Raw genomic sequence first — 13,507 nt, 5'->3', positions numbered from 1 at the left:
GAGCAACAGCCTAAAAACCAGCAGCCTCTCAAGCTCCGACCTCCTGCCCACCCTCTGATTATTGGGAAGTGGCCCTAATGGAGCTCATACACAGATGATGGGAGAGTATTTGGGACTTTCACAGTGATGTTTGCAAGGCAGAGCATGAAAGGGACTTACACTCTCAAAGTTAGAGGATGGGGGACCAGCAAAAAATCTTGTTACAGTCCTAAAGGCTAAGGCAATACCTGCCAGTGCAAAGGGTCCTTCTTACAACTCTGTGAGAGTCACCATTTCCATGCAAGCAGCAGGTACATGGCAGCAGCACGCTGCTGCTCCAGGCTGCTAGCTAAAAAGGAGTGCTCTGCTCTTCTGGGGGTTTAGCGGGTGGAGGCTGCACATCTCTAGAAAAAAACACAGCTTTTCTTGGGCAAGAGTGAGTGAAATTCTCCATTATCTGCCCAACAGCAGAGGCTTCCTGAGGACCCTTGTCAGGCCCCTTTCCTGCTGGACGGAGCTGCTCTCCATTGTCCTGGGGGTTTATCAGTGGCAGCAGCACGTCTCACGTCTCCGTCCAGCCCTGGGATCTTGCCCCTTATCACTTGGATGTTACGGCACCCCAGGCTGGTGCGTGCTACTGCTGCTGCTTTCAAGTGCAAACAGATCCGATGCACGGGGCTTTTAATTAACCTCCACAGCCAGCTCAAGAAGGAAGGTGCAGTTCATTTCCCTGTCTGCCCTGGAAGCAGGAGCAGAAATACAGAAATTGAAGAACTCTGAAAGGCCCAGCCTTATCTGGAGAATGCAAGACAGCTACTAAAAGCCCTGAACTGTCACAAAATGAGGCTGTAAGAGCCTTGTGTAATCCCTAGGAACTTGGGAGGTTTGTTTGGATCTGCAGCTCCCCAGTACTTCATTTATGTTTATGTGAGGGGACGATGTCTTCCCAACTTGTTGGGTTAGTGTGGGAAAAGACCTGGAACATGCACAGCTACTTGGAGTGGAAGGACACTGGCTGCAGGAGCTCAGAGGCATTTCGATTACATGCCACACCAAATGCAAAATGCATCAGATGTGACATTTTTTATTTTCAGGAATATTCTGGAGCAGGAGGGAAGCCCAAAATGAGTCACTTGGGCTCTGACAATGAGACACAGTCCCCTTGGACCTGGATACGTGCATCCATCCTGGTCCCGTGGCTGCCACTGGAGCTACATCACTGCTTGGACTCTAGGGACTGCAGGGATGTCGTGACAACCCCCATAGGCCTCCAGCTTCGCAGGATGAGCCTGGTGCTTCCGTGCGTTAAGGACTGCGAGAAGGAAATGCGTAAGCACAGTCACTGCACGCCTGCCTTTCCCACACAGCTGTGAGCCCAGCAGCTCCCTGGTTGCCACACCAGAATGGGGACCTCCAGGAACGGGCGGCTGTCACCCCGGCTCATGCTCTGCTGTGCCTTTTGGGGACTCTGCCTGGCCTTTCCAGACTACGACGGTGAGTGCACATCTTTGGGTGAAAAATTGTTTCTTAAAGTACTGGATACTTGGTAGGTGCCTTCATGAGATCCCTGAAAACTCATTTGTGTCATGTTACCACAGGGGTGCATGCTCTAACTGAGATTGACACATCCTCGTGTTAGAGCAGGAGGTAATAGAAGATGCTTATGAAAGGGAAAGAAACAGGGTGAATTGGATTCTTTTGAAAGCTGGGCAGAGGAAGCACTGCGTTTCCCCAGGCATGTTGATAATTGCACACCATAGCAATCGTTTGTGAGCGGTGGGACACCACCAAACAGCAGCTGTGTAAGTTTTCAGTAAGGTCGCTGCTGGTTACCCTTGCACACCTAACTCTGTCAGCCAGTTTTTTCTACCCATGGCACAGCAGCACTTTACAGAATACTCTTGCCACTAGGGACCCCATCATAAAATGCAAAACCTTAGGGGTTGGTGTAAGCATCATGTATCCTGCCTGTCCTGCAAAATGCTAGCATTTGCATGCAAGTAACAGGCTGTGTTTGCACTGACAGATTACTCTCAGAATGTCACCAACGAGCAGGTAGCGACACCAGAGATCACGCCGTGTCCCCGAGCCATCCCAGGAGAAAAGATAACAATAAACAACATCACGTACCTCTTGATACACAATGCCACCCGCTCTCAGCTGAACAGCGTGGTCACCGTGCGGCTCATCCCCTGCCTCTACACCCTCGTCTTCCTCGTGGGGCTGCCTTCAAACGGGCTGGCCCTGTGGGTCCTGGCTACCAGGGCCGAGAAGCTGACCTCCACTGTCTTCCTGATGAACTTGGCTGCAGCAGACCTGCTGCTCATCTTGGTGCTGCCCTTCAAGATTTTCTACTATTTCCTGGGGAACAACTGGCCCTTTGGGGAAGGCCTGTGCCGGGTCACCACGGCTTTCTTCTACGGGAACATGTACTGCTCAGTGCTGCTGCTCACGTGCATCAGTGTCGACCGGTACCTGGCTGTGGTGCATCCTTTTTTCTCCCGTTCTTTCCGCACCCCTGCCTTTGCTGCCTGTACCTGCACTGCCATCTGGCTCTGCGCTGCTGTCCTCACCCTGCCCCTGACCCTGCAGCAGCAGTCGTACCCCCTGTACAGAGCAAACAACACTCTGTGCCACGACGTTCTCCCCAGGCATGAGGACGATGGGTATTATTTCTACTATTTCATCTGCCTCATTGCCTGTGCTTTCCTTGCTCCTCTGGTGGTGATGCTGTTCAGCTACTGCTCAGTACTACGAGCCCTCCTGGTCAACGGCAAGCGGTACACCTACTCCATGAAGCTCACAGCTCTCGTGCTGTTCACACTCGTGGCATTCTACACACCCAGCAACGTTCTCCTCCTCGTTCATTACTCCAGCTATCATTCCAAGCTGTACGGTAACCTGTATATCAGCTACATGGTGAGCCTGGCCATCAGCACCTTTAACAGCTGTGCCGACCCCTTTGTCTACTACTACGTCTCTGAAGATTTCCGGGATAAGGTGAGGAGGAGATTCTTCAACCACAGCAAAAAAACCACCATGTCCTTAAAAACCTCCAAAGAAACTCTCCCTCAGAAAAGTTCCAAGGATTTGCTTGTATAAACCTCCAGCCCAGCTCCCTGCTCCCAAGGCACTCACAATATACAGTGGGGATAAGACAAAGCCAGTGAGTGCTGAGATTTCACAGGTTTCATCCAGAGCAGCAAGCAGTACACCCCAGTAGGCAAGTCCTGGTAAGGAAGAGCCACGTTCTTCTGTCTGCATAGCTGAGACCAAATAAACCAAGGCCACAGCATTCCTTGAAAACTGTGGAGTCCAGATAAGATGTGGGGTGCTGAACGGGAATAGATCTGTTACTGGGACACTGCACGTACTTTCTCACCTGGTCTTCTATTGCCAGGGATGCTTTTGCTAACACACCTCAGTCTGCTTCTCCTAATACACGTTGCAAGCTAGTTGTTATCTGCTTTCTATTTCCTTTTCTGCTATCGGCTTTCTCGCTGTCTTTGAACACACAGTCCTTTTACCTAAAACTGAAAAAGAACAGGTGTTTGGCAAAATCAAATTTCTCAACATTCCAAAAGCACTAAGGAGGTACTTTTGTGGAAGGTATTCTCCTGAAATAAAATACTCCTCTGGCAGGAGAATGTACAGTGCTAGCTTTTCTACCAATTACATTCTTGGCTTGACTAGTGAACAAATGTACACCACCATAGTAATGCCAGCCCATTGTTGGTAATAAGTGTAAAAAATCCTGTTCATTCATCCTCAAGTTGCTCGACCTTCATGATTGCTCTGAGGCAAAGACTGGTTTATGTCTCTTGAAGGGAAATATTCAGGAAGGAATTGAGCAAACCCTCACTCCAGAAACTCATTGCTGCTTTTGCTTAATGACACATGCAATTGAGACCTTGCATTTATGAACCAAGCTTGTTGCTCAATCCTGGAACATGTGGCAAATTTGACAAAATAGAGCCAGCTCATCTCGGGGAATAACCCAGTGAGGCACAAAGGTAGAAAATGAGTGATCAACTTCCTTAGAGGTCCTGAATTCTTCAGTTTTACGGGTAAAGGCATGACTTCTGTGATCTATGATCAAACAAGCTTACAGCCTACAACGTGAATAAAGAGAGACAAACAGCATTGTTTTAAAATCAGTTTTTAATAAAATATTTATTATAATCTAAAACAAACCCTTTTCTGGACTCAGACTTGCTAAGATGTGTGTGAACAAAATGCAAATGATCATAGAACTGTTTGCGTTTACATGTACGTGCAGGGGTGAAATGCAGGTGAAAAACTAGAGCCCATCTCCTACAGGTGCAGCAGCGCACGCACAGAGAACACGCCAGCTACTGAGCACAGGAGATGTGGTGGAGCCAGGCTGCAAGCCAAGACTACTGTCACCCAGTCAGAAATAGCAAGTACTGCAAAAACAACAACAAAAAAAACAACCAACAAACTGAGCTGAGGTTTTCCAAATAGATCATCTATCCGCAATAATGAAAACCAGGTTACTCTGCATTAAATATCAATAATCAGTGTCAGCAAAGCAAGTGCTGTTGTTTCAATGATGCTATTCAAACAAACTGAACATTCTTCTGATATTTGTTTCCTACTGAGGCTGATTAAGGAGGGAAAGAGGCAAGGCCAAAACACTTGGACAGGAAAGGACAAGGGAACTATTGCTTTAAAATAAATACCATGGTAATGATTACTCTGCATAATGTACAGTTACAAATATATAAATATTAATTTCATTGAAAGGATTGCAAGCAAAAATCACTGATAACTAGCACTGCTGTAGCTATTCAGTAACATAACTCGATGTATGTAGGAATTTGTGTCTTACAAACCCACCAGCACTTTTCTCCTTTTGCAGTGAGGGACCATCAGAGAAAGGAAAGGAGAAGCATCTCTCTGACAGAGGGAGGCAAATATCTCTAAGCCACAAACAATTCAAAGCCCAAAGAAGCAGAAGCTCTGCTTTTCTTCAGTAATACTGAGTCTGATACGGCTATGTTGTGTCAAGTGGTCCTCCTGGATCTAGCCCTAAAAAGTTTGCGTATTACATCTAGGACTTTGAAGAATGGAAGGAAAATAGTTCTTTGTTTTCCCTGGATAAGAATTACTGATGATAACAAGAAACAGCAACAACAAACTGGGGACAGGGGAAAGCTGTTGACCAGCAGCTGGGGTGGAGAGGACAGAGACCTGCTCCATTACTACTGTAACAAGGGAGAAAAGGCAAACAGGTGTGTATTTATAGGTTCCTTTATTTGATTCCTTAAATCAAATGACTGATTTTTAACTTTAGAAAGGAGCTAGTTTGGTGGCAGGAGTGAGGGGAGGCAGAGGCTGCCAATATGTACTTAAGGAACACAGGAAGAAGAGACAATGGACTAATAATTTCCCTGAAAGCTGTGAAGCAGCAACCCAAGCTTCAGGATACAGAAAACCTGGCACACGACCTCACGTGCAGCATCCCATTTAGAACTGCCTTTGCTGAAGGACACTGAGGCTGCTGTGCCTCTGCCTGCTAGGGGTCCAGGACTCTCTGTCAGTTCTTCTAGGGATAAAACAGAAGCAAGACTCCCCTGCCTCAAACAGGTGAGTGCTCTGGCACACAGCGAGCCCACAGACCAAAGCTATGATTGATAGGCTGGCACCAAGGAGAGATGTAGCTGGCAGTAATGAGGAAATGTTTGCATGTTGAATTAGCAGATTACATGTAACAGAGACTGAGGAAAATGAAGGAAGTCATCTTTAATACTAAACTGAATCTCCCTACCTTCTTCTTCTTGTGCCCAGTGGTGACACTGTCTGACTGCCCAAGGATCTGTGAGAGGATGAAGCAATATGAAATTACTTAGAATATCTATCTAAAAGCATTAAATGGATGAGACAGGGAAACTAAAGCCAGAAGGGGACAGAGGACAGGAGGCTGAAGAACCCTGAGCACAGGTCCCATCTTCTGTGGGAAGCCACTCACGCAGACATTATCAGGGTGACCAAATGTCTCATTCTCCAGCCTTGAAGCATTAAACAGCTGAGGCTGGAACCAGCAAACAGCAGGGTTTGTATTGTGCAGCTTTGATATTTAGAAAAGGGAAAAAAAGAAACAACAAAACAACCTCTTGTTGCAGCTCATACTAGGTCTGTTATTTACCCAGGGAATAAATATTGACTCAGGCCTGTGTGTGTACACAATAGCAAGCATCTGCCAGGCCAGTTGCTTACAGGAGATGGAATTTAGTTTAAAGGCATTTATTTACCTGCCAGACAGGAATGCAGCCGCCAGTGCTTCTGCTGTGCAGTGGGGACACAGTGAGGACGTGGTCTGTTCATACACACTGAAGAGACGTGGCAAAAAACTCTGCTGAGAAGCAGTGGGTGCATACGGGCAACAGCCACGTCAAGATGCTGTGAGGAGAGCTCACAGCAGCCACGAAGGAAGGCTTGGTAACTTTCCAACAAAGCAGTTCTGAAATTTCTGAGAACTTCAAGACCCAGACCTTCCTCGTGTCAGTTACATTCTGCAAATATCTAGCCCCAGACAAAAAGGACTGGAAACTCCAAATGCCCAACTTCTGGGATACCTCCTGTTTTGTCCCCATGTAGACAGCTTTCTGGAATAAAATTGCTTTTATTCTGGAATGGAATGTCTATACTGGGATATATTCTTGTCAGGGTTCCTGTGTAAACAAGCCCTAAAAATGAATGGAGCTGGGCTTTTTCCTGTTTCCATTCACCAATAAACACCCTCAAAAGGAGTTTCCACCCCACTCCGGGTCCTTGTAACAATAGACGTGGGAAGATAAAATATTAACACTATTTTGCAACAGGCAATTGCATCTAACTCCTCCAAAGAGAACAATGCTGCTCCAGGCAGGAAGGGAAACCAAAAACTCTTGGCTCATGCACTTTTGGAAATAAAGCTTTTGTTTTTAGTTTTACCACATTGCTTGGGGCAGGTCAGTCTAAGGGAGTCCAGTCTCTGTGACACCAGTGATTTATACTGGCAAGCAGGCCCAGGGCCTATGCATAGATTACCATATCCAGAAAAAAAAATAAAAATCATTGTATAGGAATGCTGGTGGGAGCAAGATAAAAGTGATTGGTGAAGTCAGGCGAGCATTTAAAAGGACTGTGCCTCCGGTCAGTTCATGTCAGGGTTACAAGGAGGAAAGGGGCTGCAGAGCTGAGAAGGCTGCAAGCAAACCTCATCAGCACATAGTGCAAAATGAAGAGGGCTCACCCACCAGATCCTGGTCACTGCTATGGCTAGCAAACTCCCCACCTGAAGCTTTTCAGCCCTGTCTGACAGTGGATTTGAGTTTTCTCTTGTGAAATAGACCTCCCAACATCTTTCCTGAACATGGAGGCATTAGGACAGTTTTTCTTCTTTTAGGACATAATTGTGGGTACAGTAGACTTATAGGCTAGAGAAGATGATTAGCCTCTTGCTATGTCATAATTAGCAAAACATACTGATTTTTATTATAATAATTTGCGAGAAAACTCCTCAGCCATCCTTCCTCAAACAGCAGTTCAGCTAAGCACGAGGCCTGGACTTAGCTTCTAAATGTAGCTAGGAAATGGCATTTGCAGTATCCTGATAATAGAGAAAACATTCTGAAAAGGTCTATAAGTTTGAATTCCAGCCCCTATTTTTCTCACCTAGAGGGCACAGCATATTGGCCTCCCATCCTTGGAAGTACTCCTAGGAGGATGCACAAAAGGCAGGAAAATTGACAGAAGAATAATGCTGAGTGTCCCCCTTAGCGCTCCAGATCCACCCCCATGGGGCAGCAAAGCCTACAGTTCTGAGGGCATCAGGAAGTAGTCATCATTCGGTTTCTGTTCTGCAGCAGGTCGTCTGTTGGAACAAACTCATACAGGAGTTGATTCTGAGCCTCTTCTCTTTATTTAAATTATGTATTTCTGTTGAAAAGAGAACATAACGAAAAAAGTCACTTTCCCCTTACATATCTTTGTGAAACATCACTGAGGCAGGGCAGAGAAAAACTTAAAAGCTGCTAGGAATGGAGACATCCAGGCCATGAAGACTTGGATGCTGTCCCAGTGAGATCTTTTTCCTGGTGATTCCTTGCTAAAGAGGCTAGCGAGTCGCTTGTAAGAATGCCCATTTTGAGGAATCGAGTACATTTGACCCAACACATGAATTAGTAAATTATAACTCACAAACCCCCACATTCAGGGCTCACCATTCTACTGTGGTCACTACTTCCTGAATCTTGTCCACTTTTAACGTGCTTGCTGTCGTCAGCTCTGCCACAATCTCAAAAACGTCAGCTTCAGAGGCATAGGGGTCCGGGTCGTATTCATAGGAATAATATGACAGATCTGACTGTGGTGGAGGGCCTTCCTCTGCTGGAAAGGAAACCATAGTCTCATCTTGTGCTTTATCCAAAGAAACTGCATTTCATCATTGCATATTGCATCACAGAGAGAATGGGAATGACATTAAAGGGAAGGAATAGTAAGAAGGGAGGCAAAACAGGAGCTAACTCAGTGTCTTACAGTGAAAAGGAGGCTACACATGTCAATAGCCCAGTGCATGCATGCTTAGATTCACATATAGGTAGAAAAGCTGCTATAAATGGGAATTTTTGATTTCCCATTCTGAAAACTGGATGCTGTAAAAAAAATAAAAGGAATCACAGCGCCAGGCAATTTGAAAAAAACTTTAGATCTCATTTTAAAGCATCTAATTTTAGGCGTTAACTGAGATGATTAAGTTGAGAAGCAGTTCACCCTACAATCTACATACAGTCAAGATAAAAGGCAGCTATCTTTGGGAATACCAGGTGTCACAGGTGTGTTACACTGCACTCTGAAAATACCTCATCTGTGATGTCAGAGATACCTTGCACTGCACCCTGAAAATACTTCATCTTTCACTAAGTCATAAGCTGAGTAGTAGCCGAACTGTGTCTGCCTCAGCACAGTCTCATACCACCGAGGAACTTCCAGCATATAAGACAGGAACAGGCAGAAATGGGTACTTCTCCCCCATGCATTCACTCCAGCCCATACTAAGACACGGGCAGGTCGCTCACACAGTGCGCATCCCTCTCAAAGTGGCTGTGCCTCTCGGTGGGTGACTGCCCGCTGTCCGGAGGGTAAGACTGCAAGACAAAACTTCTAGGAATATCAATAGGTCCCTGTTTCCTAAGCTGTTCCTTGAGCCAGCTCAGCTGTTCATCTTGCCTGTTTGCTTTCTATATACACTGCTCTAATCCAAACCAAAGCAATCACCGAAACATCGTTGTTGCAGGGAGGAGAAGTCCCCCTCATAAAAGCTTGCTTTATTTAAGGAGAACACTTGTCAAGGCCTTTGAAAACATTTGTTCTCTAGAAATAAAATATCTGAAGGCTTCCCTGTTGCCTCCCACATCCTCCCAGCAACAGGCTCAGCCCTAGGCAAGGGAATGCTTGCCTGAAAGCAGAGTCAGTCTGTGTTCACTTCTTCTTGGCCTTCTCCACGTGAGAACCTGCCAGATCATGAAGTTGTTCTACGAATGGATGATTGCTGTCCACCAGGGACAGAATTAACATCACAGACCTCACTCTTCCTAGGAATGCAGGACTGGAGTCAAAGCAAAGATGAAAGGCCGACATTTCCTGCTGCATACAAACCACTCCCCCATCTCCAAATGTTTGCGCCTAAGCCAATGTTTGCTGAACACCGATGGGGTGAAAGGAAAAGTGGCCCATTGCCAGTTCAATCAATCCTGAAAGAACAGCGCTCCTGTGAACAGTGTGCCCGCCAGGGAGTGTTGCAGGATGACTCCATCTAGAAGCAGAGCTCCCTCTGACATTCTAGTGATGGTGGATGGGAGAGAGTTTATTTAGTTATTTATTTAAAATAATGACACCGAATTAAAGAATCATAATACCACCAAGAATCGGCTTCCAGCTCCTGGACCTTCTAACTGCTGGAGCAAAACTGTACAAATAACATGGCTCCAGCTGCAGGGGGAAGGCTGAGGGGTCAAACAGCATGGAGCTGGGTGGGCTGTGCTCAGAGCAGCGCAGAGTGAGACACTACAGCACTACTGACACCACTAAGTGCTGCTGTGCCACACTTTGATATCGCTTTTCCATCAAATACCTGCAGAATCACAATGTTACTGTGATATCAACATACCTTCCAGCCCCATCAGCTATACATTTAGCATTTTTGATTGACAATTTCAAATACAGGCAATTTCAGAGGAACATTAAAGATCTATGGAAGCAATCGAAGGAGCACTGCACCAGGGAGGTGGTATCAGAGCTACTGAGGATCCCTTAGGCTCTGAAATCCACCCATAATTTTGTAGCCTAGTGTGACAAGTCTGAGGAAAAACACAGACAGAAAGGCATAGTCCACTTGGCAACCAAACTCCTGCTCCAGGAGCTTTCATTCCAAATAAATGTGACTGGAACAGGCTGTGAAAAAACACAGGCAGAGCCACAATGCTTAGAGGCAAAGGTGAGTCCATGCTACTCATGAAGAGCCTGCTCCATCTCTGAGTCTCACTACTTCACCTGTGAGAATGAACAGTTGAGGAAGAGGATTTGGTCATGAGTGCCTCCCCTTGGCTTTCACTTCTGTTGAGTCCCATTACCCTGTGCTGTTCTCACTAAATCAAGAGAATATTTCTGAAGCTGCAAAGAAAACCTACACATCTGTACAAAAAAAGGTTATAGTTTTAAGGACAAACCTCAGCCTTCTTCCTCACTTGCTGCAACATCTGCTGCAGCCTTGTGAGAGGCAGTTCAGAATGCTTTGACAACAGCGAGGTGCCACAAGAAGCACTGCATCCTGACTTTTCAGGATAGCCACATATGATTACTCACCTTGAATAGCATAACTTATAAGCTGTTGTTTATTCTAGCAAACTCACTGGGGTATATGGAACTATACTGCAGGTCTGTCTGCCAGAGTGAGCCCAAACACATTGTGAAGTTCCCCACTGTTTGCTGGAAGGAAGCTGGCTCTCATTGTTTCCATTGCTGGGGTAACATAGACAAGAGCTAACAATGAATGCATCAATCAAACCGAGCTGAGCCTGCACAAGTCATATGGCAAATAGAGAAGGATTTCAGACAATATAAACACCACGAGGTTCTGCACGAAAATGGTATTTCCTGAAGATTAGCACACTGAGGCAGTTCCATCAACCTGCCCTAATCTTGATTTGGCTCCCGGAGTTTTGCATCCTTTAAGGAAATCACAAATTTAGACATGGCTCATCAGAACTTTCACTAGAAACCCAGAGCACCTGAGTCGACTTAAACCAATCACATGCTTCAATGCTAACAAACCAGTGAGCCCAAATGAGACCCACGTATAAGGAGGGATTCATTCATTTGTTAAACTTTGATTCATGTACCGTGTGGTTGACCTGAGAGGAGGCCAGAGGATTAATGAAAATCACATGCTGGGCGCTTTTCCTGATGCAGGATTTAGTCTGTTTTATTTTTGAATGCTCACTCTGCCATAGCTGCTCAGACAGCTCATTTCAGAAGAGTATCAGCCTTCCAGGAGACTCTCTGCTTTAGCACTCACAGATCCTAGAATGCAGCAAGCTCATACCATTTGTGAGCACTTTAACATATCCTCATGGCATACATGTGGTTATTAATCTAATGTGCATACAAATGCCACACACACACACAATCTGAATTGCCATTTTTGATCTTATTGATAGCCTGAGACAACACTACCTTTGTCTGTTTAAAACAGAAAACAGACGGTTATTTTTCTTCGATGTTTCAGTACAGGTTATTTCAGAAACACTGTACTGAAAATGTTTGTATTGTGGACTATTGTCAAGTTCAACATTTTTTCCCCCAGATAACCATATTCATATCAAATATGTATTTGAAAAACAATGTAATGGCAGTCTCATTTTGTAGAGCAGCAACAAAACACTTACTATGAACTTGCATACCAACAACATCCTACAGAGCAGTTTGGGAATGCTGCTTTATAGGGTTCAGATTGCAAACTGTTTCCATGCTGGGTACATTGCATTTGCACAGAATAAAAGACAACAAGCATTCATTTTAGTTACTCTGACAGACAGCAATCTGATATATATTCACATTAAGTTCAGAAACAAAGAGAAAGAAAATAGGAAAGGCATTAAAACACTTTAAGACTGGATGACCTACAGAGGTAGTGCTAACAGAGTATTCACCATGCTTTTACACCTTAAGAATAACATCTATCAACTCTCACAGAGCAGAGGGGTAAAGAACAGGACAGCCTATCTCATGCTGGACACATGAAGCCTGAACTTTGGTGCACAAGAAGGATATGGGAAGGCATGGAGACTTCTCTTGAAGAACTAACTTGTTTTTACCAATTTGTTGGGAGAGTTAGAGGCCAGGGGAAAATTAATGAGTGGAAAGCAGCCAGGAAAAATCTAGTCCAGTTTATTTACTAGAAACAGCATGAAACAAACTATTCTATTGACCCTCCACTGCTTCTTGGTGAGATTTATTGTGAGCCAGGAGCAAGTTTGACATGAGTCTTGGAAAAAAATGTATGAATATAAGCACCAAATAAAATGAGCAGCCAAATTCCTGGCTACTCCATCTACTGACCTTAAAATTTTTGCTCACTAAGGCCTTTATTCCAAACAGCAGCTCTGAAAGAATCAGGACTGCCAGCTCAATTTTTACACAGAACTATGAACAGAAGTTGATCCACCTGGATTCTAGTTTTTGCAATGGTTTTGTCTGTTGTCATGTACTGCTCAGTTGTTTGTTGAGACATATTACATCAGCCTGGTTTCAAATGGGATCCTTCTAGCTTGATATTAAATAAAAGATTGAAGTATTACTCAAATATACCAAGGCTGAGAAAACAGGATGGTCACTTGCAAGATTTAGGCAACTGTTCATAGAAATGGGCATGTGCACTCAATACAGCAGGTATCATGCAAGAATTTCTGAAAGGACTGGAACACAATCTACAGCCAAATGCTTATCACCCTATATTTCCTTGATGGCTTAATTTTTTCTGATTTCTGCATGTTCTGTTGTTTCTAAAAGATACAGGTATTCAGTATCTTTATTTAAATGTGCTTAGGAGTTATGTATACTTTAGTATAATGACAGAATAAGCTTTAAGCTTTTTAAAGAAAAAAGCCTTGGATAAATGCAAAGGTATACTACCTGCTGGAATTTGTTGTACACTGGGTTGCTCAGCCGTGTGGGAAAGTGTCTCCCTTTCTTCTGGCAAATTCTTGGCTGTAAGTAGAAAAGAAAAGTGTATTGGTCCTAAAATTCGTTAATGACTCTTTAGAAAATGTCTCCATTTAAGGAGGTGATATACTCAGTTCAGGTATACCAAACAGCACATCTTGAAAGCCCATGTAGAACCTCCAAAGTATGTTAAAATTCAAGGACAGTATTTGTTACCTAGGATTATTCACTCTAGATAAGCAGTATTACCAAATTTTCTCAGGTTCATTAAGATTGGTAAAGCATGTATTTGTGATATCAG

The 13,507-nt window shown here is 44.6% G+C and overlaps 2 protein-coding genes across 4 annotated transcripts in view; one reads left to right on the top strand and one right to left on the bottom strand.

The window, feature by feature from the left end:
* Positions 1-1,382: 1,382 nt before the first annotated feature.
* On the top strand, positions 1,383-3,081 carry F2RL3 (F2R like thrombin or trypsin receptor 3). Its single transcript, XM_032203895.1, has 2 exons — positions 1,383-1,473; positions 2,006-3,081. Exons 1-2 carry the CDS (start codon positions 1,383-1,385, stop codon positions 3,079-3,081), a joined length of 1,167 nt encoding a protein of 388 aa, XP_032059786.1.
* A 1,049-nt stretch (positions 3,082-4,130) lies between these two features.
* The window catches only part of CPAMD8 (C3 and PZP like alpha-2-macroglobulin domain containing 8), a 53,305-nt gene continuing 43,928 nt past the window's right edge, over positions 4,131-13,507 (bottom strand). For 2 of the 3 annotated variants that reach the window (XM_032203722.1, XM_032203724.1), the window contains exons 41-43: positions 13,177-13,251; positions 8,208-8,373; positions 4,131-7,923 (exon numbers count right to left, since the gene is read on the bottom strand). In XM_032203722.1, coding sequence (XP_032059613.1) covers position 7,923; positions 8,208-8,373; positions 13,177-13,251 — 242 coding nt within the window. In that variant the 3' untranslated portion in view covers positions 4,131-7,922. The remainder of the gene's footprint in view (positions 7,924-8,207; positions 8,374-13,176; positions 13,252-13,507) is intronic. The other variant, XM_032203725.1, reaches the window with a different exon arrangement.

This window comes from Aythya fuligula, chromosome 26, assembly GCF_009819795.1.
Source record: "Aythya fuligula isolate bAytFul2 chromosome 26, bAytFul2.pri, whole genome shotgun sequence".
Lineage (NCBI taxonomy): Eukaryota > Metazoa > Chordata > Aves > Anseriformes > Anatidae > Aythya > Aythya fuligula.
The sequence above is the reverse complement of the archived record's forward strand: the minus strand, read 5'-3'. Positions and strand labels throughout refer to the sequence as shown.